At 44.3% G+C, this 22,159-nt stretch overlaps 1 protein-coding gene across 1 annotated transcript in view; it reads left to right on the top strand.

The window, feature by feature from the left end:
• Window positions 1-22,159, top strand: part of INTS4 (integrator complex subunit 4) — a 347,032-nt gene that overhangs the window by 173,017 nt on the left and 151,856 nt on the right. The window contains exons 11-13 of the mRNA XM_085623249.1: window positions 622-827; window positions 5,670-5,812; window positions 19,740-19,855. Coding sequence (XP_085479375.1) covers window positions 622-827; window positions 5,670-5,812; window positions 19,740-19,855 — 465 coding nt within the window. The remainder of the gene's footprint in view (window positions 1-621; window positions 828-5,669; window positions 5,813-19,739; window positions 19,856-22,159) is intronic.

Here is a 22,159-nt window from a genome sequence, read left to right on the forward strand (position 1 = left end):
GCTTGGTGAGCCCTCAATAGATGCTATATTAATCACTTCTCATATCAAGAAGGAGATGAACGTTAAAGACCAAATTTGCGGTTTCTCAATTTAAGCCCCAAACATTGGACACTAGGCACCAAATGCAATACATGTACATCTGCAAACTGTAGTACTAACCTCATTAAGGCAGCCTTCTAAATTGCAGCTTATAACACTGATATGCGATATCAATATATAGCATAAGTAGCTAATTATCCACAGATTATAGATTAGTAAATTCAAATTCATGACATCCCTGATATGTTGCTTGAGTATATCTGTTGACTTATGCTAAATGGATGAGGGAAATAGAGAAACCTGAGAGTAGTTAAAGGGACCTAAGAAAAGACTACAAAGAGTAATACAGAGGATTTTTTGTTTTAAAATTCAATAAAGATATGACCTAAAAGAAATGATAAAGCAATGCATAGATATGATTATTTTGAAGCAGTAACTATATCTCATTGTTGCTCTATCTTAACTTTTCTTTGGTTCCCCAGGAAGAAGGCTACATTCAGAATACTATTAAAAAAAATCATTTGTGTTTCACTTTATTTGAAACTTTAGATTAGACTTTTTTCTATCTATATCTGTCTTTAGAAGTGCGCATTGCTGCAGTCGAGGCCCTATGTATGCTTGCCCAGTCTTCCTCATCTTTTGCGGAGAAGTGCCTGGATTTCCTGGTAGACATGTTCAACGACGAGATTGAAGAGGTGCGACTGCAGTCTATACATACCCTGAGGAAAATTTCCAACAACATCACACTGAGAGAAGATCAGCTGGATACTGTGCTTGCTGTCTTAGAGGTAAACACATTCAGTACAATTCACTTGATCTCCAGAAAGAGTTTGACATTTGTAATCATGGAGATAACAACCTAAGGACAATTTGTTGGGACTCTTAATTTTTCAGATTTAATATTTAATTACTCAGAAAATAAATTTGCCCGAATAAATCCTCTGCTAAGGTGAATAAAGAAACATAATTCCGAAAAGGCTTTAAAATAATGACTTTCCAAAGAAAGAAGCAATATTTAGCCTGGGCACCTTTGCCCTATGAAGTCACAGACTCCATAGCTCAAAAATGCTTTAAAGAGTCAATGCTATTTGATTTACTCAGTTATACAGTGGCTCTCCCCTACGTGTACAAGCAGTTGGGGCAAGCTTCTATCATCAGAAGACAGTGAAAATGCAAACATTATTCTTAGTGATCTTATAAGTATGATCACTGATGTATTATTGCGTCAAACATATTGTTTACCACAATATCGTGTCCATATACCTAAAATGTAAATGACAAAAAAATTGAGTCAAAACATTGTGGATGTAAATATTGTCTAAAAACAGAAATATTGGCCCTTATTACGATGCCAGTCGGACTTGTCTCCGAACGACATCGCTGCAAATTGGGAACCGATCGACTTCAGGTTGCAACAAACTTCCATTTTTCAATGGGAGTTTGTGCGGCGGGCCAAAACCGCCCGCGTCACAAGGTTCCATTGAAAAATGGAAGTTGTTAAACATTCCTGCACCGTGTGGCAGGCACCTTATGATGCCTGCCACACGGTGCAGGGATGTTGAGGGGGGCACCATAGGTGCCCCCAGGCCAGTATGCAGAGGGGCAGAGGGCCTGGGGGGAAGGCGGCCATGCTAGGGGCCCCCAAAGACACTTTCCAACAGCAGTTCCATGTCCGAAAGGCCGACATGGAACTGCTGTCTGAATGTGCTATCATAATCCCGACGGCGGAAACGCCTTCCTTAAGGGATTATGAGGCCTTTCCAACTGGCCAATGGGCTCCTTGAGCCCATCAGAAGCGCGTCCGATTCCTCTGCTGGTTTAAACTCTGATCGCCGGTGGTCGGACTTTAAACCTACAATGTTGGTCGGAAAGCCTCCAACCAGTGGTCGGAGGCTTTCCGACAGACATTCTAATTAGACCCATTGTCTTTTTTAAAATATATATCAAAGTAACAATATTATGATGTTAAATTGTTTTTCAATAATTATCGCCATCGTTCACAAAAGCGCACACTGGCTGACCACGCACTCCAACGGCCTGACGATGACCATGGAACACCTCCACTTCCACATCCGAACCAACCCCACACCACCCTCCGCTGCACTCTCGTCTGCAGGGTCCCCTTGTCCGACCCCACTTCACCGACACCATCGTAGATCTCATCACACCCCAGGCGCTTGCATCCGCCGACTACATCCTATTCAGAGACCTCAACTTCCACATCGACAGCACAATGACCAGAACACCGCGTCCCTTCTGGAGAACTTCGACAACATCGGACTCAAGCAGCTAGTCACCGTCACCGACCCACACAGCCGGACACACGTGCGACTCAGTCTTCTCTGCCAGAGGGAACATCCGCTACAGCTGCACCACCGAACTTTCCTGAACCGACCATCACTGCGTGCATCTCGCCTTCGCCACGCCCACCATACCCCACCATCATTATCACCCCTCCCGTTGCAGCTAGATCAAGTCCACCGAAGAACTTCTCTTCAATTCCCTCAGCATATCCACTCCGCCAACAGACCCCAGCACGCAACCTCCACCGATGGATTTTTAACTGTACCGACACTCTGGCATCCCTCAACAAAAGACCAGGCGTGCAACACTCCAAGAAGGCCAGCTGGTTCACTCCCACCCGCTGCTACATTATAAGTAATGAAATTTAAACAAACTACTAAAAACTACATAATTTATTTAAACAAAATAACTATTACACTAACAATACTAACACCTTCAATTAATCTATTAATTAAGACACATTAAAATTAAAAATCAATACTTTTTTTGTGGATGATGTGCTGTGTTTTATGACCAACCAGTGGTTTTCGGTACCCCGTATTCTTCAGATTCTCCGGGTATTCAGGGAGAGCTCGGGACTTGGTATAAATTCTTCCAAATCGGTACTCTTCCCTATATGCGGTGACCAGTGATGCGGAACATGGGCCGCGCAGTTGTCCCACGCGACAGAAGGGTTTAAATATGTAAGATTTTTTCATCTCAACCTGTCCCACAACTTTGTGGACACAGAACATTAACCCACTCCTCACTAGTTTACGAGACGAGACCGCAGTCTTGTCCCATCTACCGTTATCATTATACGAGCGATCAGCAAGTTTTAAAAGGGTCTCCCTAAATCGAATACTCTATCTGCTACAAAATTTCCTCTATAATATCCCCCGTACGTGAGTTGCCCAAGTCAATGCAATCCTAAATAAGTTCTTATGAAACGGAGGCACCATTCGCGTGGTGCTACGGGCTTGCACACAATCAACATATTGCGGGGGCATCGCAGCAGTGGATGTTTACGCTTATTATGCGGCATCTCACCTTTTAATTATGAATGAATGGTGGTACAACTCGCCTTTGGATCGAGCTTTTGCACTTGAGCACATAGCAATGGAGGGTATCCCCCTTTAGAGGTTCCTATACAGCCACGTGAATTTAGACTTCCTACCCCCCTGCCAGTAAGACAGTAATCCAACTCTGGTGATACACGGTCAGAAATATGGGCTGGCAGGGCCGCTTGACAGAGACCACTCCGCTATGGCATGGCACATATTTGCGCCCAGTAGCAGCACTGTCTGGGTTTCATAAATGGGACTTATTGGGCATTTTGCTCTAGGAAATGTCATACAGGGTACTACTCTTAAATCATTCCAGCAATTACAAACAGTTTTCCAGCTGCATCAGACGCAGTTTTTCAAGTATCTTCAGTTGAGGCTCGCCCGACACCCCTGATCCACTCGATCGACACCCTGCCAGAATTTCATCCCGTCGAAGGTCGCCTACTAATGGGAGAGCTAAGGAGCACACAAGATTCGTCAGATTTATCAGCTATTAACCACCCGCACCACACTACATTACATAAGACCAGGGAGGCATGGGAAGAGGACTTATCTGACATGCCGGATGACTGGTCGGAGGCCCTCTCCAGCCCCTGCAGTGCGGCTGCCTCTACAAGTTACCACCTCATCCAATTTAAATACCTCCACTGTATATATTTCACATGCTCCCGCCTATGTAAGATGGGGGTCATCCAGTCCCCTACATGCCTCAGATGTGGGGAGGCAGAGGGCACTTTTCCTACATACGGTTTGGAGGAGCGGCGTGCTGCGGCCATTCTGGCGTAATGTTGAGTCCTGCTTGGGCCGGGTCTCATCATGGTATCTTCCATTTGCCCCTAGGCTGTTCCTGCTACACAGTACGGAAGGGATTGGCTGGAACCACTATTAACAACATTTACTCTTCCTGGGTGTCACACTTGCAAAACGCGACATTGCCGAAATCTGGAAGGGGACCTCTCCCCCAGTAATAGATGGGTGGAAGAAGGCTATGGACAGATGCATGGGTGCAGAGATTGTGGTTCTCCAGGCCCAAGGTTGTCATCGGAAACATAGAAAAATATGATCCCGCTGGGCAACATACTGGGGCATAGATTTACCCCCTCTATCACAAACAGACCCTTTATAGGATTTCATTTATACATCTACCTGATCACTATATTGCTCAAGTCACATAACACTAATGTCAGCATATACACATATCTAGACATCCCGCGCTCAGTGAGGTCTGTGGCTGCCTGTGTCATGTTTCAGTAGTTCAGCCTGCAGGTTCCGCAGGTTACATGGTTGTTTGTAATTATTGGTACTTTTGATTTGAGGTGTTTCTATAATATATGCGGTGGGCTTCGGCCCCTTACGTACCATGAAAATCCAATAAAATCTGTTTTTAAAAAAATTATATTTTTTTACCACTATCTTAAGGAAAACAGTAGTGAAACCAACAATATTCTTGAAAACAATATTGTATACTCAAAAAAAGATATTCATGCCTAAAATATTCTGTCCCACAATATTAGTAACAATATTTTTGAAATACTACCACAATATTTAAAACTTGATATTCTGTCAAAACACCTTTCTGTACTCGTGCACGGTTCCTGCTTTGGAAACCCTCAAAATTCTGGACAAAGGAAACATAAGCAGCGATGTTTCACATTACAGTTTAGTTTGTATTCCACACTGTTACATGCATCACAAAACTAGTCAAGACCTGGAGGCGATCTCCTGGATTGTGTATTCAACTGATTGATATTACTTTCAACATTCAATGTGCATCCCAGCGTGAACATTTTGAGGCTGGTTCAAAGCAGTATTTGGCCAAGGTGTCTCTACAGTCTGCTTACGTGTATCCTGGTGTTGGCCTATGGCCATCCTTCAGCACTTTGAAAGAATCTAGTTCCAATGTCATCATTATATGTTTGCTGTACAAGATATATGTATACAGAAGCTGACCACAACCTGAGTAAAATGCCCAGTTTAAAAAGGAAATGCATCTATTTGTGGGAAAACTCCTTTTATGGGATACTTACCCCACAGTCTTACCGTTTCATGTTTGAGGCACCGGAGGTCAAATAAGTCTTGTTCTCCTCTAGAATTTAATTTGGCCCCATATCAAAGCCAAACCCTCACACATTGTTACTTGATGAAAATTCCTTTTATAGTTGAAATGTTTGTCACTTAAGTATCTCGGTATTGTGGAGCCAAAGTAAGACAATTAACTAACAAGTGCAATTTTATGGAGTTGGTTGTCAAAATTGGTGATTGTGATGTCTCTTTTTTCAGGATTCTTCACGAGATATTCGAGAAGCCCTTCACGAGCTGCTGTGCTACACAAATGTTTCCACCAAAGAATGTATTCATCTGGCTCTTGTGGACCTCTTGAAAAACCTCACCAAGTATCCTACTGACCGCGACTCCATATGGAAGTAAATAATATTATCACGTTTCAGTTGTGAAAGTTCATTGTTTTTAGTAAGACCAATGGAGTTAAACACAAACACTTTCTTAACATCTGGTGTCAGTTCATCTGTTTATTGTTCTGTAAAATCAGAAACACGGAAGATGTTGCACCCAAACACCTGACTTCATGCAGTATTATGTCCATGTGGACCGAGACTGATTAGGGGTGTTCTGACATGTGGAAACTTCTTTTAATGAACGTTATTTAGTGAGAGTTATGTTTTTTATTTTCACAGTATTTAATAAAGTTAGTGATTTATATATATAAATATATATATATTTTCACTTGAGGACTCAAAGGTTAAAGTGAGGTTATAGTTCGGTATGGCAATAAGATCCTATCTTACGTAAAAGATAAAAATACTCAATTCACTGGAAAAAGCAAAGGTTAAAGGTAAGATCTAGTTAGGTGTTAAATTAACACAAAACCTAACATTTAAAAAACAAGGAAACACTGAAATTCACCAGTTATAGTATACTGAGCTAAATATAACTTGTGCCCCGCCAATCACTGATTATGACCTTGCATATCACTGATGACATCTCCACTCAGCTGGCCACTGCGATAACATTTGAAAATGTTTTAGCAGTAATGGTGGCACTCTTGCACAAAGGATTGATAGCTATTTCTTCATAATTACACTCCTGGCTGAAAAATGACTAATTATTGTGTCCCGCGATTCCAACCTTCCAGAGCAATATGTGCTGGCCCCAGTGCTCAGCCTTGCCCCATCCTCTTGTAGCAAGGCTTGTGATAGAACCTTTGATTTCTATCATTTTCCACATGTCAAAATGACCCACTCTGCTACTTGGGATCTTTCCCTTCAGATCTCTTCTAGATTTCTCATAAAATTCCTCACACCTAAAGTATTCTTCCTTGGGGCTGTCACTACTCTAAAATGGTTTAGGGATGTTTGCATCCCTCATGTAATCCCCTACACTCGAGGGCATTTCCAGATCATACAGTCCTGATTGTTAGTTTGTGCTTCCTCCCCAATGTCAGCTTTCTTTTAATGGGAGTGGTCCTGCCATCATTTTTCTATAATCCACAGTCTGAGACATAAGAGGGGTTAGACCTGTTGTGAAGCAGTAGGCCATTCATTAAGTTTGAGATAGCATGAACCATAAATGTTAGAACAAAACTTGGATTTGCATGTGAAGGTGCAACAGTGTCAGAAATTGGCAATGTGGCAACATGGCTGCTCCTCTCCATTCATCTCATATTACCACTTTGAGGTGGTTGAGAATGTATTATCTTTCAGTACTGGTGTGTCAGGAGAGGTGGCTTGTATTTAAGGCTTTCAGGTGTCATTTTTTTACTGATGTTTACAGATAAATACAGACTGAAAATCATCTAATTTCCTGTCTGTGTTTAATTTTACATATGGATAGATATGGAAAATAGGTGTTCGAGGCATATGAGCTGCAGATCACACACTTAGGATAGTAAAACGCCATCTGGTGTTGGGCTCGGATTCTTGCAGGTTGTTGTTGTCTTCGGAAGAAGTCTTTGGTCCCGAGATAGGCGACTCCTCCCTTGGACGACAGTGCGCATGGGCATCAACTCCATCGTTAGATTGTTTTTTTCCACCATTGGGTTCGGATGCAACTTTTCCGCTCCGGTCGGAAATGTCAATTCCAAGCTTTTCGAAGCGCAAAACTTCACACAAAACATCGAAGCACCTTCATTCTCGACATCGATTCATCGGCTCGATTCCGGACGTCGACGTGGGCTGCTGGGCCTATCCACGCCGTGAGGCCTACGGCTCATGGAAAGGACGCCTTTCAAAAAATGCCCCCAGTGTGGAGCAAAATTTCCACACAGTGACCACCACAAAGTCTGCAACCTGTGCCTATCACCTGAACACGACGAGTCCAGCTGTCAGCCTGCGCATCCTTTTGATCCAAAAAGACCATCCGAGATCGAAAGGCTCGAAGACACATCATGGCACAGAGAACAGCTCCGGAACCAGAGGACATCTTTGATGAAGGCCCAGTCGAGACCGAAAACACCCTTCAGAAGCCCCGCCTCCGGGCTCGGCTCCGAAGAAACATAAGCCTTCTGGTAGCTCGGGACCGAGCAAACCGCATGTCATTGTCCAACCGGCACCCTCGGTACCGAAGACAATAGACCACTCGGCACCGAAATCAGCTCCAACGCCTTCAGCCCCGAAAACACCAAGGCCAATAGATAAACCGGCACCGAAGGTTCCCAAGCCCACAGACACACCTTCGGCTCTGAAACCGACATCGGCACCGTAACCATCATCGGTACCGAAACCAACGGCTAATGACTCTCATACGCCTCCTAAAGCCAAACAATCCACCGATCACCCAAAACCTCGATCGGAACCGAAAAAATCGGTACCAAAGACTGTTCCTGAAGAACAAGAAGTTTTTCATCCAGATCCCATCGACCCAAGGCAGAAAAAGATTTATATCAACCCCAAGACTGGACATGTCCCCGCGGTGCCCTGTAAAAAACGGAAACTGGACACACCACCTGCCCCAGTTCCTGTAAACAGGAAGGACTCTTCAACATCCCCTATGCCTCCTTTCTCTCCTATACTGCCTCCTATCTCACCCCCTCTGCCTACACCTCCCTTACCTATACCCTCTCCATCACGTACACCACCTCCACAGGATGATGATGATGACCTAGGGGGTGGGGGTGACCCTAATGATCCGTTCACGGATCCAGACACCTCACCACTGGATGATTGGGCATTCCCTCTACCAGACATGCCTGACCCTCAGCCATATCCCTCAAAACCATCGCCTCCTGACGATCACCTGGGGTTTGGCCAATTATTAAATAGATTGGCACTTTACCACGGCGCCACAATGCACTCAGATGCACCAGAGGAAGACTTCCTATTAGACACTTTTGAACAATCTCAAAAGTCTGTACAAATTTTACCCATGATTAAAGGAGTCATAAAACACGCCCCGAAGTGTTTAATGACCCCGTTTGTGCCAGGGTTCTCAACCCAAGGATAGAAAAGAAATATAGGCCTGCCCCTGAAGATCCTAATTACATCAAAGGGCAACTCCCTTTGGATTCTTTGGTCGTTTCCAATGCTAGGAAACGCGCCAACTCCCAAACCACAGGAGATACACCACCCCCAGACAAAGAATCCAAACTGTTTGAAGCATCTGGCAAAAGAGTAGCAGCACAAGCCGCTAATCATTGGCGTATTGCCAACACCCAAGCCCTACTAGCACGCTATGATAGGGCCCACTATGATCAATTAGAGACTCTCTTACAACATCTGCTAGACCAATATAAGACCCAGGCAAATTACCTTATACAGGAGGGAAAGCTTATTTCAAATGCAGCAATTAAATGTGCGCTTGACGCCGCAGACACCGCCTCTAGAGCAATTAACACAAGTGTGCTCCTTCGACATGCGTGGCTACGCAGTTCAGGCTTTAAGCCAGAGGTACAAACTACCATACTTAGTCAGCCATTCAATCAGGAATAGCTCTTTGGGCCAGCAGTAGACACTGCCCTTGAAAAAATGAAGAAGGACACAGACGGCTAAGTCCATGGGAGCATTACAGTCTCTCCAACCATGTGGCTCCTTTCGGCGCTCCTTCTATAGAGGAGCCTCCAAAAATATAGGAGCGGACACCTCCTCTACATTCAAACCCGCTACACAAACATCCCCCAGTAGAAGATATTTTAGAGGCGGATACAGAGGAAACAACAACAAGGGGCGAGGTTGAGGTAATAACAACACTCGTACCTCCCCTGCCACAAAACAGTGACTTTCCTCCACTCCCCCCAGACCATTCCACTCCGGTCAGGGGAAGACTAAAACAGTTCCTACCTGTCTGGAACTGCATCACAACAGACAAGTGGGTAAGACAAATAATCCAGTATGGTTACTGCCTGGAACTCACAACTACCCCCCCCCCCACACATACCGCCTAAGCAGCGTTCCATGTCACCAGACCATCTTACGCTCCTCAAACAAGAGGTTCTCTCATTGCTTCAAAAACACGTAATAGAACCAGTTCCCTTAGAACATCAGGGTACAGGGGTATACTCACTCTACTTCCTAATCCCCAAGAAGGACGGAACTCTAAGACCAATACTCGACCTCAGACCCCTAAATCTGTAGATCAACTCAGATCATTTCCATATGATCACTCTTCAACAAGTGCTCCCACTACTGCAACAAGGCAATTTCCTTGCCACACTAGATCTCAAGGACGCCTACTTCCACATTCCCATACATCCTGCCCACAGGAAGTATCTAAGGTTTGTGGTGGACGGACAACACTACCAGTTTACAGTCCTTCCATTCGGGGTAACAACCGCACCCAGAGTATTCACGAAATGTCTAGCAGTAGTAGCAGCACATCTCAGAAGACAACAAATTCATGTCTTCCCGTATCTAGACGACTGGCTAATAAAAGTCAAGTCATTCAACAAATGTGTTCTACACACTCACCAAACCATCCAAATCTTACACAACTTGGGATTCACAATAAACTATCCCAAATCTCATCTCCAACTCTCTCACATACATCAATATCTAGGAGCCACCATAAACACCGTCACAGCCCTAGCATATCCCAGCCCAGCCAGGATAACCAATATACAAGCTGTTATCACAAAGCTTCAAGTCCAACACTCCCTTCCAGCAAGAGTGTTCATGCAACTCATAGGCATGATGGCGTCATGCATCTTCATTGTGCCTTATGCAAGACTTCAAATGCGTCCTTTGCAAGAATGTCTAGCACGTCAGTGGAACCAGGCTCACGGACAACTTACAGATCTGGTGTTGGTAGACAGCCGCACACATCGCTCTCTGAAGTGGTGGAACATAACAAACCTGTCCAAAGGGCGGCCGTTCCTAGAGCCTCTTCCACACATAGTACTGACAACGGACGCATCGCTCACAGGATGGGGAGCCCATCTCCTCGGCCACACCACTCAGGGCAAATAGACCACTCAACAGAAAGTGCTCCATATCAATTACCTGGAACTGCTAGCAGTGTTCCTAGCACTAAAATCATTCCAACTACATCTCCAGAACAAAACTGTCTTCATACGGACAGACAACATGACAGCCATGTATTACATACAATAACAAGGAGGCACACATTCTCTCCAGCTGTCCCAGCTCGCACAGAACATTTGGAGATGGGCCATTCCCCAGAACATATACCTGCTTGCAGAACATCTTCCAGGGGTTCACAATCAAATTGCCGATCTGTTAAGTCGCCAAACACAACAAATCCACGAATGGGAACTACATCCCCAAGTCCTACTGCCCTTTTTCCAACAATGGGGCCAACCAGACATAGATCTGTTCGCCACACACGAAAACGCAAAATGCCCAACCTTCGCCGCCAGGTTTCCCCACCCGGAGTCAAAGGGCAATGCGATATGGATGAACTGGTCAGGCAGATTTGTGTACGCTTTTCCGCCTCTCCCACTCATTCAATTAGTGGTGCGCAAGCTCAGGCAACAGTCTCTCAAACTGATCCTAGTAGCTCCCACATGGGCACGCCAACCCTGGTTCCCAACACTACTGGAACTCTCGCTAGTTCCACACCAAAAACTGCGTCTCTGCCCGTCCTTATTAACCCAGAACCATGGAGAAATCAGACACATAGATCCAAGTCAACTGGATCTGGCTCCTGAAGTCCTAGAGTTCGGTTACCTCAACCTGCCCCCAGACTGCATGAATATTATAAAGGAGGCCAGAAGACCTACCACTGGAGCCTGCTATGCTGCAAAATGGAAGAGATTTGCCATTTATTGCTCTAACAATCATATAAACCCACTGGATGCATCCATCCAGGACATCATTTGCTACTTACTGCACTTGCAAAGATGTAATTTGGCATACTCATCCTACTTACAAAATAGACAACACTTGTCACTCTTTAGAGTACCTGCGATCAAAGCCTTCATGGAAGGACTAAAAAGGCTTATTCCTCCCACATTACCACCCTCTCCAGTGTGGAATCTAAACATTGTTCTTACAAGGCTCATGGGACCCCCATTTGAACCTCTGCATAAATGCGAACTACAGTTCCTCACATGGAAAGTGGCTTTCCTTATCGCAATCACATCCCTCGGAAGGGTAAGTGAGATCCAGGCTTTAACCATACAAGAACCATTCTTACAATTGCTCCGTAACAAAGTGGTTCTTAGAACAAATCCGAAATTCTTTCCAAAAGTCATATCTCCGTTCCATCTTAACCAATCAGTAGAGTTACCAGTGTTCTTCCCAAATCCAGACTCGGTAGCTGAAAGAGCTCTTCATACCTTAGACGTTAAAATAGCCCTTCTTTACTGCATTGACAGAACCAAATCATTCCGCAAAACAAAACAATTGTTTGTTGCTTTCTCTCCTCCACATAAAGGCAACCCCATTTCCAAATCTGGGATAGCTAGGTGGATAGTTAAATGTATCCAAATATGCTACCACAAGGCTAAACGCACACTAACGGTTCCCCCTAGAGCGCATTCCACACGCAAAATAGGGGCTTCCATGGCATTCTTAGGAAACATTCCCTTAGAAGATATTTGTAAGGCAGCCACATGGTCTACAACACACACCTTCACTAAACACTATTGTGTTGACGTGCAAGCAAAGTAGCAAGCTTCTGTGGGTCAGGCTGGCCTTAAAACTTTATTTCAAACTGCTGCAACCGATACAGGTGACCACCGCTAGGGGAGATACTGCTATATAGTCTATCCTAAGTGTGTGATCTGCAGCTCATATGCCTCGAATGGAATATGCTACTTACCAGTTTGCATCTGTTCTTGGCATGTAGAGCTGCAGAGCCACACACGCCCACCCACCTCCCCGGGACCTGTATCTGTTCCAGCATTGTCTTACTTGGACATCACACATGGACATCTCTCTCTTTTCTACAAACTCCATCATTTCCCATCATGGCGAAAAACAATATAACGATGGAGTTGATGCCCATGCGCACTGTCATCCAAGGGAGGAGTCACCTATCTCGTGACCAAAGACTTCTTCCGAAGACAACAACAACCTGCAAGCATCCGAGCCCAACACCAGATGGCGATCTACTATCCTAAGTGTGTGGCTCTACATGCCAAGAACAGATGCATACTGGTAAGTAGCATATTCCTTTATTCTGGACGAATCTCATTACTGTCAATCGTGTGCTAGGCCAATAGCTGTGCAGATTGACAGGCAGGAGAGTTAAAAAAAAAAATTAAAAATTCTTAATAAAACTTAAATAACTACAGCAGTGCAGTGGTTTAAGCTGTTGTACAATGCAAATGGTTCCAACTGACTGTATTGTAGTGTAACTCGCTAAAACCCATTGTACATTTAAACAAGAGTAAACATTTGTCTCTTAAGTATATATGCAAATGTGTCCAATGTGGCTTAATTTTTTACACTTCGCTCAAAATAAATATGGATGAGTACAGACGAAATTGTAAAAAAACCAACAAAAAAACAAAGCGACAACCCGATTTGTATTTATGTACCTTTATAATGTATTTGGCTTAAAAATATGGTTTACTTTTTTAAATCAGATTGCGAAACCGCGGGCAGGCATATGTTGAAAAGTAACAGATGGTCAGATACCAAAGCATGCAAGTCGATCAATCCTTCCCAGTTAAGTTGAAGGTGCATCAAGCAGAGGCATGCCTAGTAAGTTTTAGGCAGTGTTGGCGAGAGCAATAATCTGTCTACCCAAATCAAGGTTACTAAAAAATGTTTGAGAAAAGGAAAAATAATAGGCCTATAAGTAAGGCCAGTAAGGAAGAAACACCTAGCGCTATTTCTAGAAGAGGTGCAGACATTTTAGCAAAAGAAAATGTACTATTAAGGCAAGAAGTGTATATTATATTTTTGTCATCCTAAATGTAGGAAACTGTCTCTCTATATAGTGGACCAAAACGAGGTACACTGTGTAAAGAGTCCAAGCTAAATGCTCGGTTTGATGGTAGTGTGGGCGAGCAGTTTAGGCTTATCGGAGACTAGTGCTAAGCATTTGCTGCATTCAAAGAGGCCATAAATGAGACACACACTCAAGAAAAAAATCCGAGTCCAAGTTAGAAAAATAAGTTGTATTTTCATGTAAATTTTGGTACCAAGAACTTCGTTATTAAGTAAGTACTTTTTTAATTTGGATTTTTCGAGGTGAGTAAAATGTTCACCTAAATGCGTCTTTACGCAACAATGCTTCCCAGGGAAAAAGACATATGTTGCATACAGTTATTTACAGTAGGTTCTGGGGGTCTCCTTCAGGACTTAGGGTCGTAGGAGGCCAAGGTTCAAAGTACCACCAGCAGTTACTCATTACCTGCCCTGGGGCGTCCGGGTGCAGAGCTGCTGGTCGGGTTGGTAGCTTTGCGTGGTGCAGAGGTGCTGGTCGGGTTGGTAGCTTTGCGCGCTACTACTGGAAAGAAGGGGGGCCACCTCGAAACAGGCTGCAGAGGAGGACTTGGGGACACATCCGGGAGCTCCCAGTGGGGAGTGGCCTAGGGTCACAGGGGTTCTGGGAACAACAGGGCACAACCGGTTTGTTGGTAGCCGTACTGGGGCACTCAGGTGCAGAGTGGAAAGGTCGGCTGGGCTCTGTGCGTCCTAGGCCCTTGCGGTCGTTGGTCTCGCTGGTTAAGGGTGCACATATCAGGACTGCTGGGCCACTTTGGAAGTGGGTCTCTGTGATGGTGGCGTCCTTCGATGGCTGTTAAGTCTCGGTGCCGTTAGGGTCTCGACTGGACTTAAACAGGCCTTTGCTGCTGCGAGGGATCCATTACCCCGGGAATTGGTCCTGTACGGCTCTGGTTGATCCTGGTGTCCTCTCATTGAGTGGGTAGACAGATCCCACCTTTGGGGGGCTGCTGCGTCGGGCTGGCTAGGGAGCAGCATCTCAGTGAACCAGACTTTGCTTCTTCGGTGCCTGTGGACTGCAGGGTTATAGCTCCTCTACTCCAATTTACGAAGGGCTGGTAGTCTACCAGGGTTCTTGGTAGTTGCTCAGCTTCAGGACGAGTCACTCGGTCAGGTTTATGGAAACTGGTGCAGGCATGCAGGGTTTTGCTCCGATAGTCAACAGCAGACCTCCGTTCTCATTTACTCGCAGCTCTTCTTTGTCCTCTTCTTCTTGATCCTTCAAATCTGAGTTCCTGGCATCTGAGGTGCCTCCTAAATATTCAATATAGGGGCATTAATGGAAGTGACAGGTAGAAGCCAGTGCGCTACTACCTTTTAGTGTGTTTACACCTTCTATATGACCACCTCCTGGAGGAAATGGGCATAACCCTGACCCAGTGAACCCAATTTTGCCAAAACCAAGATGGTGAAATTCTAAGTTTTGTGTTCACCTCAGGTAGCCCACCTTAGAGGTATAACTAGCTTGATGGGGGAACATGCCTACCGACTAGTTAATTTTCCCACCTGTCCTGGAGCCAAATGGGCCTGGGGCAGGTAGTAGCATTTCCCCTATCTATGGAAGCCTTGGGTCTCGTTTGAAAGGTATCAGAGGTCTTTGAAGCCTCCTGCCTTGATATGCTGATCATTTAGCCATCCTGCTTGGAGGAGGTCTGAAAACCTCTTGGCAGAGCAGACATTGGTTCTGCCCTCAGAGAGCATGGGCTGTTACCTGCAGGGGATCAGAAACCTGTCTGTGGTGGCAGACTGGTCTTCACCAGTCAGCCAGTACACTGGTAGTCGGTAGGTTTTCAAGGGGCACCTCAAAGTTGTCCTCTCGGTGCATGTATTAATAAATCCATCACTGAAATCAGTGTGGGTTTATTAATACGAGATGTTTGATATCAAACATATCTAGTTTCAGTGCAGCAATCACGTAGCTGAGGAACTCGTAAATACCAGTGTCCAGCACATGTTCTCAAAATGGCTTCCATGTTCACTGGTAATATCTAAGAATGAACTAAAACATCACAGGGACATATCTGCTCATGCAGGTATGTCCACACATGCAGTATAGTGCACCCTACCATAGGGCTGTAAGGCCAGCTGCAGGGATTCTTTGTCTAAACTATTCAGTGTCTGCAGGCATGCACAGGGGGTGTGCCATGTTGTGTCTTCTCATTTTCTCTGCACCATGACACGCAGCCTGCATTGCAGGTTACATGAGGTTGTTGAGGGGTCCCTTATGGTGGCACAATACATGGTGCAGCCCTTAGGGACCCTCTTTAGCCTCCTTGCTCTAGGTACCAGGGGTGCTATTTACTGGGGACTTATAGGAGGTGCTAAAGGTATTGCCAATTGGGGGAACAATTGTCCGTTTTAGGCAAAGAGATCTGGCTCTGGGGACCTGTATAGCAGGAACCCAGGGCACTTCTGTCAAAATTGCATCAGATACCAGACACACAGTGGGGGTGACCATGTCAAAAAGGGCACTTCCCTACACTAAAGAAACACAGGACATGGGCACTTTTTTTACTTTTGATTTCTAAATAGATGGAGATTGATCACAGCACAATTATGTAATAGGGCTGCATTACAAGACTATGGGCCATATGTAGGTAGCATAACATTTACCGATTCATAAATACCGAATTTTACCGATTCGGTATTTATGAATCGGTAAATAGTATGTAGGTAATTAATCGGTAATCATTACCGATTCGGTAAATATCGGTATTTATGAATCGGTATTTACCGAATCGGTAATAATGCATCCCTTCCCATTGATTCCTATGGGCCTGGAGGCCCATAGGAATGAATGGGAAGCCAGTTACTATTACCGATTCGGTAAATACCGAATCGGTAATAGGGGAGGCATTATCATGGGTGGCAGGGTGTCACATTGACACCCTGTTGCACCCCTGATTCGTGCATGTGTGCACATGTGGCGCACATACATGCCCTAAGGGCATGTATGTCTGCCACATGGCACTTCACAAATTGCACAAAAATGCTTTTTTAAAGGTATTCGTCATTTACCATCAACTTGTAGTTGGTGGTAAATAACGAATCCAGACACCAATTATGCACTCACTTGGGTGCCCCCTACATAGCATTTCTGGATTTGGTATTTACCGAATCGGTATTTTACCGATTTCTTAAAATTCCGATTCGGTAAATACCGAATCCAGAAATCAGCCACCTACATCTCAAGTGCCTCAATACCGGTCGGTAACGGGATATTTACCGAATTTCGGCCGTTACCGACCGGTATTTGGCTTCCTACATATGGCCCTATATCCTTCATCATGGAAGGTGGCTTCACGGCAACAGCATATCTGAACAAGCATTTGCAATGCAATAGGCCTCGCATTTGCAAGGGTTTCAGCTATTGGCAAATATGACAATGTCCTTTATTTGTGTGTTGGTTTTTAAAACATATAAATAAAAGGCATTGTCATTTGCAATGCCAACAGCTTAAACTCTTGCAAATGCGAGACCTATTGCATTGCAAATGCCCGTTTGGTCAAAGGTTGAAGCCAGAATTAGACTCTGGTCGTTGGTGATGCCAGGGCACAGGCATTTTACAACTGCTCAGCTATTTTTTGTTGCGTACAGATCTCTCATCAGCCAAACCAGTGTGTTCTGGGAATTGTAGTCTTAGCTGCTGCCATTTAACTAATTAACTAACACACCTGCTGACTGCTAAGTACCAGTGTGAACGATCTAACGATTCGTGTCAGAAAAGCCAGGACTGGAGAGAGGGAGACAATTCCATAATACAGCAGGTGAGGGTCTGGGGCACACAGGTTTGAAGACAGGAAATGTGAGTACAGGGCTACGGTGTGGAGACAGCAGTACTTTGGGGACAGACTGGGGCGCCAAAGACACAAATTATAGGAGCGAGTACACCTTGTTTAGCGCCAACTGCAAACCGAGTCCCACTCCCTCCTTGTTGGTGGTTCGGTGAAATTCCGATTCGATTCATGGTGTGCGAGTGGCCGAGAACTGTCCCGGAAAACACAACACCCTGCCCTCCGTAGCCGTGTTTGACACTGCCCTTGGAATCCAGCGTTTGACATTGGCGCTCTAGAGCGTGACTCTGCCAACCAGTGTCCGAGATTGTCCTCAAAAGTCAGCATGTGGCTCTGATACCAGAGCCAACTACTAACCCTGCTCCTGGACATGAGCTAATGACAGTGCCAACCAGTGCCTTTAACTGTCCACCAGATAGAGTGGCTCACACTAACCTTAGAGCTAGCGCCCGATACTGCTTGCCAGCGCCTAATTCCAAGCGCCCCATTGTCACGCTTGAAATTTAATAGAGGCCGTGCACACCCACAATGAGTACAGTACAGGCAGAGGAAAGCTACACAGACACGCGCCCTCACTTTCCAGTTTTAGTAACTTATAGACCCAATTCTGCTTGAAAAGGATCAAAGCAAGCTTCCCTCTCTTACGGCATGTTACTGATGCCATTCATGCATCATTGGTGAGCACAGCATACACATACCGCACCGTTTCACTTAAAAATCCCCACCCTTTTCACCGTGTACTGCCTTAACAGTACCAGTGCATACATTCCTCACATGCTACACAGACCGGGGCTGTGAAAGCGTCCCTGGCATGCGCCCTTCCAACACCTCACATGTGGTATGGGAAGAGAGACGGACGTGAAGGATAGAGGGGGCGGTAAACACAAGCAGCAGCTGAGCTCACCCCTGAGCACCACCTCCACCAGCAGGACACAGCCTTTAAAGGGCCAGAGAGAACGAGGAGAGGTTGCCGTCGCTCCACTCGGGATCGTGCTTGACGGCGGCCCGTGCCTGCGGTGCGGCGCGCGAGCAAGGTGGGCAGGGCCTAATGCCGACAGGGCGAACACCAACCCTGCTTCCAGAGAAGCCGGACAGAAAAGCAACGACAATAGTTCTCGCCAAGGCGAAGCAGCGCATGCGCTGCACTGCAGGCGAGACCTAAAAATGACCACTTTCTTTTACCTGTGTTTTGGATGCACATGAAATAACCACATTTCAGCAGTATTAGCTTGCAGTTCTACTGTTTCACATCGGATGCAATCGCAATGCTTCTCAAGGGTAGGTGCTTATATTATCAGGGATTTACATTGAATGTAAATAAATCTTTTATTTCCAGTCCGAAAGAGATCTCTCTGGGCACTCAGAAGGTGGTGGCATTTTCTACACAAGAGACCATACTATCTTTGTAGAAGAAAGTTCCCCTTTACCTGAAATAGAATTCTGGACAGTCAGATGCGATGAAATTGTTGGGGATGATCTAGTTATGTATTGGTTTAGTTCTCAGTGGCAGACTGCTCAAGAGACATGAGACAGTGGGTACACAAGGAGTGGTGAAAACTTTGGGAACTGGATATAATAGTTATTTCATTTAATATGTTTTTTTTCAAACCCACATCTCCCAGTGACCATCTCCTCAGATGCATCTCTGACTGTTTAGTTAAGGAAGCTAGTATGCCGGGGAGAACAGGTATGCAAATGTGAATTAATACATCAGGCCCTTGGTCTCTAGCTGAAGAGTGAAGCATGTTGATTTGACCTAAAATTCTGTTATGCACTATCTGAAGTGTAGGAGTTTAGTCTGTGTGCCAGGATCTGCATCCCACCATAAACACATTCTTGCAGTTGGGCCTGGAACAAGCTTGATAGATGTTTCTGAATGTGAATACTTTTAAAATGCAACAGAAAAACAAATAGAATGTACGTCTTTTTTGACAAACCTAAACAGTTTATCCCGTCCATTTGGGATTGTATTTACTTTTCAAAGAAGTAACGCTGTGGTTGATTGTTCAGAAATTCACAGATACCGTTTGAAGGAAAGTCTTACTTACTTTTTTGGGCTCATTTGTTTGATGATTATAGTTATATTTGTTTAGCAAAATTGGCATTGCATGATTGTTGACAGTGATTGCTGGACATTGCATTACTGGGCTGCACTGAAATAATGAGCTCCATCCTTTTTTTGTTTTTAGGAGCCTTAAGTTTCTTGGAAGCAGACACCCAACTCTAGTTCTCCCTTTAGTTCCAGAGCTGCTGAGCACCCACCCGTTTTTTGATACACCTGAGCCTGATATGGATGACCCAGCCTGTATCCTTTTGTTTACAAAGCACTACTGCCTGTTGATTATGGAGGCAGGGATGTACCGGTGATGGTATCCCAAGCCAACAACGCTCTATTAGCTGTTATATAACTGTATTATATTGCTGTCATGTCTTCCCTTGTTAAATATCTGCTACAAAGCACCAAATGCTTGCCACATGTTCTAACATTTGGGAATTACTACTGGCCATGTGTTGACATTGCAATATGGAACAAATCCTGTATATGCTTTATTTCCACAACTAACTAAAATATGCAAATAAAGATTTTTTTTTTTTAATTACTCCGTTGATAAATCTAACAATCACGAAGTAGGACCATACCAATTGCTATCTTATGAATCGATAGCATGTGAATATATATTTTCTCTGAGGCAGAGAGGGAAATTTGTGGAATTAATGTTCACAACTAAATTGTAGTTTTTTTCATGGCCACAATCAAGTAAAACATGCCTCATGCATTTCATGTGCATTATGCATTGCTTTAAAGGCGGCTGTTTTTGTTATCCCATATACCTCACATTTCTGTAATTCAGCTTAAGAAATGTAGTTTTCATATAAGACTTGTTACGAACCGTTGAATCATATCTTGCTGTGTGTGGCCATAGAATCCTCACCGTCCTTTGTGCCTCTCTTTTCTGTATGTGCCCTAGCCTTAACACTTCTGGTTCTATCTCTCCGGATTTTAAACCCTCCTTTGCATTTCCCTTTGCTTCTCTACTAAGTTTAATCAGACGCATAATCTGTCCTCTCTTTCCACTTCTGTCCCTTTTCAGTGTCCTCTTCATCCCTGCTTCTTGTCAACCTCTAACCTGTGCCCTGACATGTAATACGCCATTACTCAACTCCTATGAGAGCACCTGGTCCACATGACAGAATTATAGGTTCAGCAGCACATGTTTAAGTTCATGGACTTGCTGTTCATTTGTGTCAAGTTGACTACAGCATCAGTCTTGCTAAAGGGAAGGAGCGTCTGAGAAATGGAGTGCAAAATAAAGCGGAAAAGAAGAGGAAGAATGATTTGGTGCTGAGGGAGTACCACAGTTTTCAAGACAAACAGATGACCAGTGAAGAGGACAAAAGAGAGATACAAAAAAAAAAGGAGTAAATGCTGCAACATATATATGGGTAAATTTAATGTAAAACATTACACTGGAAATGTTTCTGACCAAAGAAATTAAGTCACTATTACTACCCGTGACGGTAATAGAAGCACTAAAGTATCACCTGCTTAAGTACAGTTTGAAATTTTAATATGTTTTCTTTGCACAGTTAACTGTTGCCACCCTTGTAGACTTTGAAATTGTATCTCAATTTTATTTGGAAAAATCAGTATTAGAAGAGTATTTAAATAGATGGATTTTATTGTGTGAAGACCTGGTATTACATTCACCATTTGAGATTTTAGTATGCTGCTGTCTTCGAGTATCTGCAGCAAAATATATACAATTTGATCTAGAGAAAAGAGCAACTCCATGTTGAAACATTTGAGAGTTGGTTGAAAGGTTAAATACCTTGATATCGAAGAAAAAAGTGTTAGACCTAACATCTTTTGGCATGTTTCCCCTGCCTTTTTGCTCTCTGGCATCCTGTTTTTTTTTATTGTTCTTTTTATTAAAGACAAATTAACACGTAAAATAGCACATTACAGACAATATCATGTACCATGCTGCAATCGGCAACCCTCCGCATTAAAGGCGTATCCTCCGCCGGGGTAGAAAATATCACAAAACATCATTCGGGTAAGCATTACTCAGTGTCCATAATTGATAGGTCTCTCGGCGGCTCACAGATGTCCCCCCTGTAACTGTTCCATTTCAGCCTCATGAAATATATACAGTTTTTTCTGTGAACATACAATGGTCCATGTCATTTTCCCAAAGCCTCAGGGACGGTTTTTCTCTCGCTCCCCACAGTTTTGCAATATTGCGTTTGGCGACCATCATTCCCAATGACACCCAGACCTTATCCTTGATATTTAGGTCTGTAGGGCCCCAGATATTTAAAAGACACAGCTTAATATGACAATCAGTGGTTACCCCCATGACTTTTGTCATACAGTTTGTGACCCTTTCCCAGTATCTCTGGATTAATGGATACTCCCAGAGTGTATGTATAAATGTACGATCCAGCCCACAGCCACTGTACAAATTGCGTCCTCCCTAAAGCCCATCTTCATCAATGTTGGTCCAGAATAATATATCCTATGTAATATTTTGAGTTGAACAAACCTCAGTCTGGATGAGACTGCTGTTGTCTGGCATCCTGTTTTGATGGTACGCTGGACTTCGTT

This window comes from Triturus cristatus, chromosome 8 (assembly GCF_964204655.1).
Source record: "Triturus cristatus chromosome 8, aTriCri1.1, whole genome shotgun sequence".
Taxonomy (NCBI): domain Eukaryota; kingdom Metazoa; phylum Chordata; class Amphibia; order Caudata; family Salamandridae; genus Triturus; species Triturus cristatus.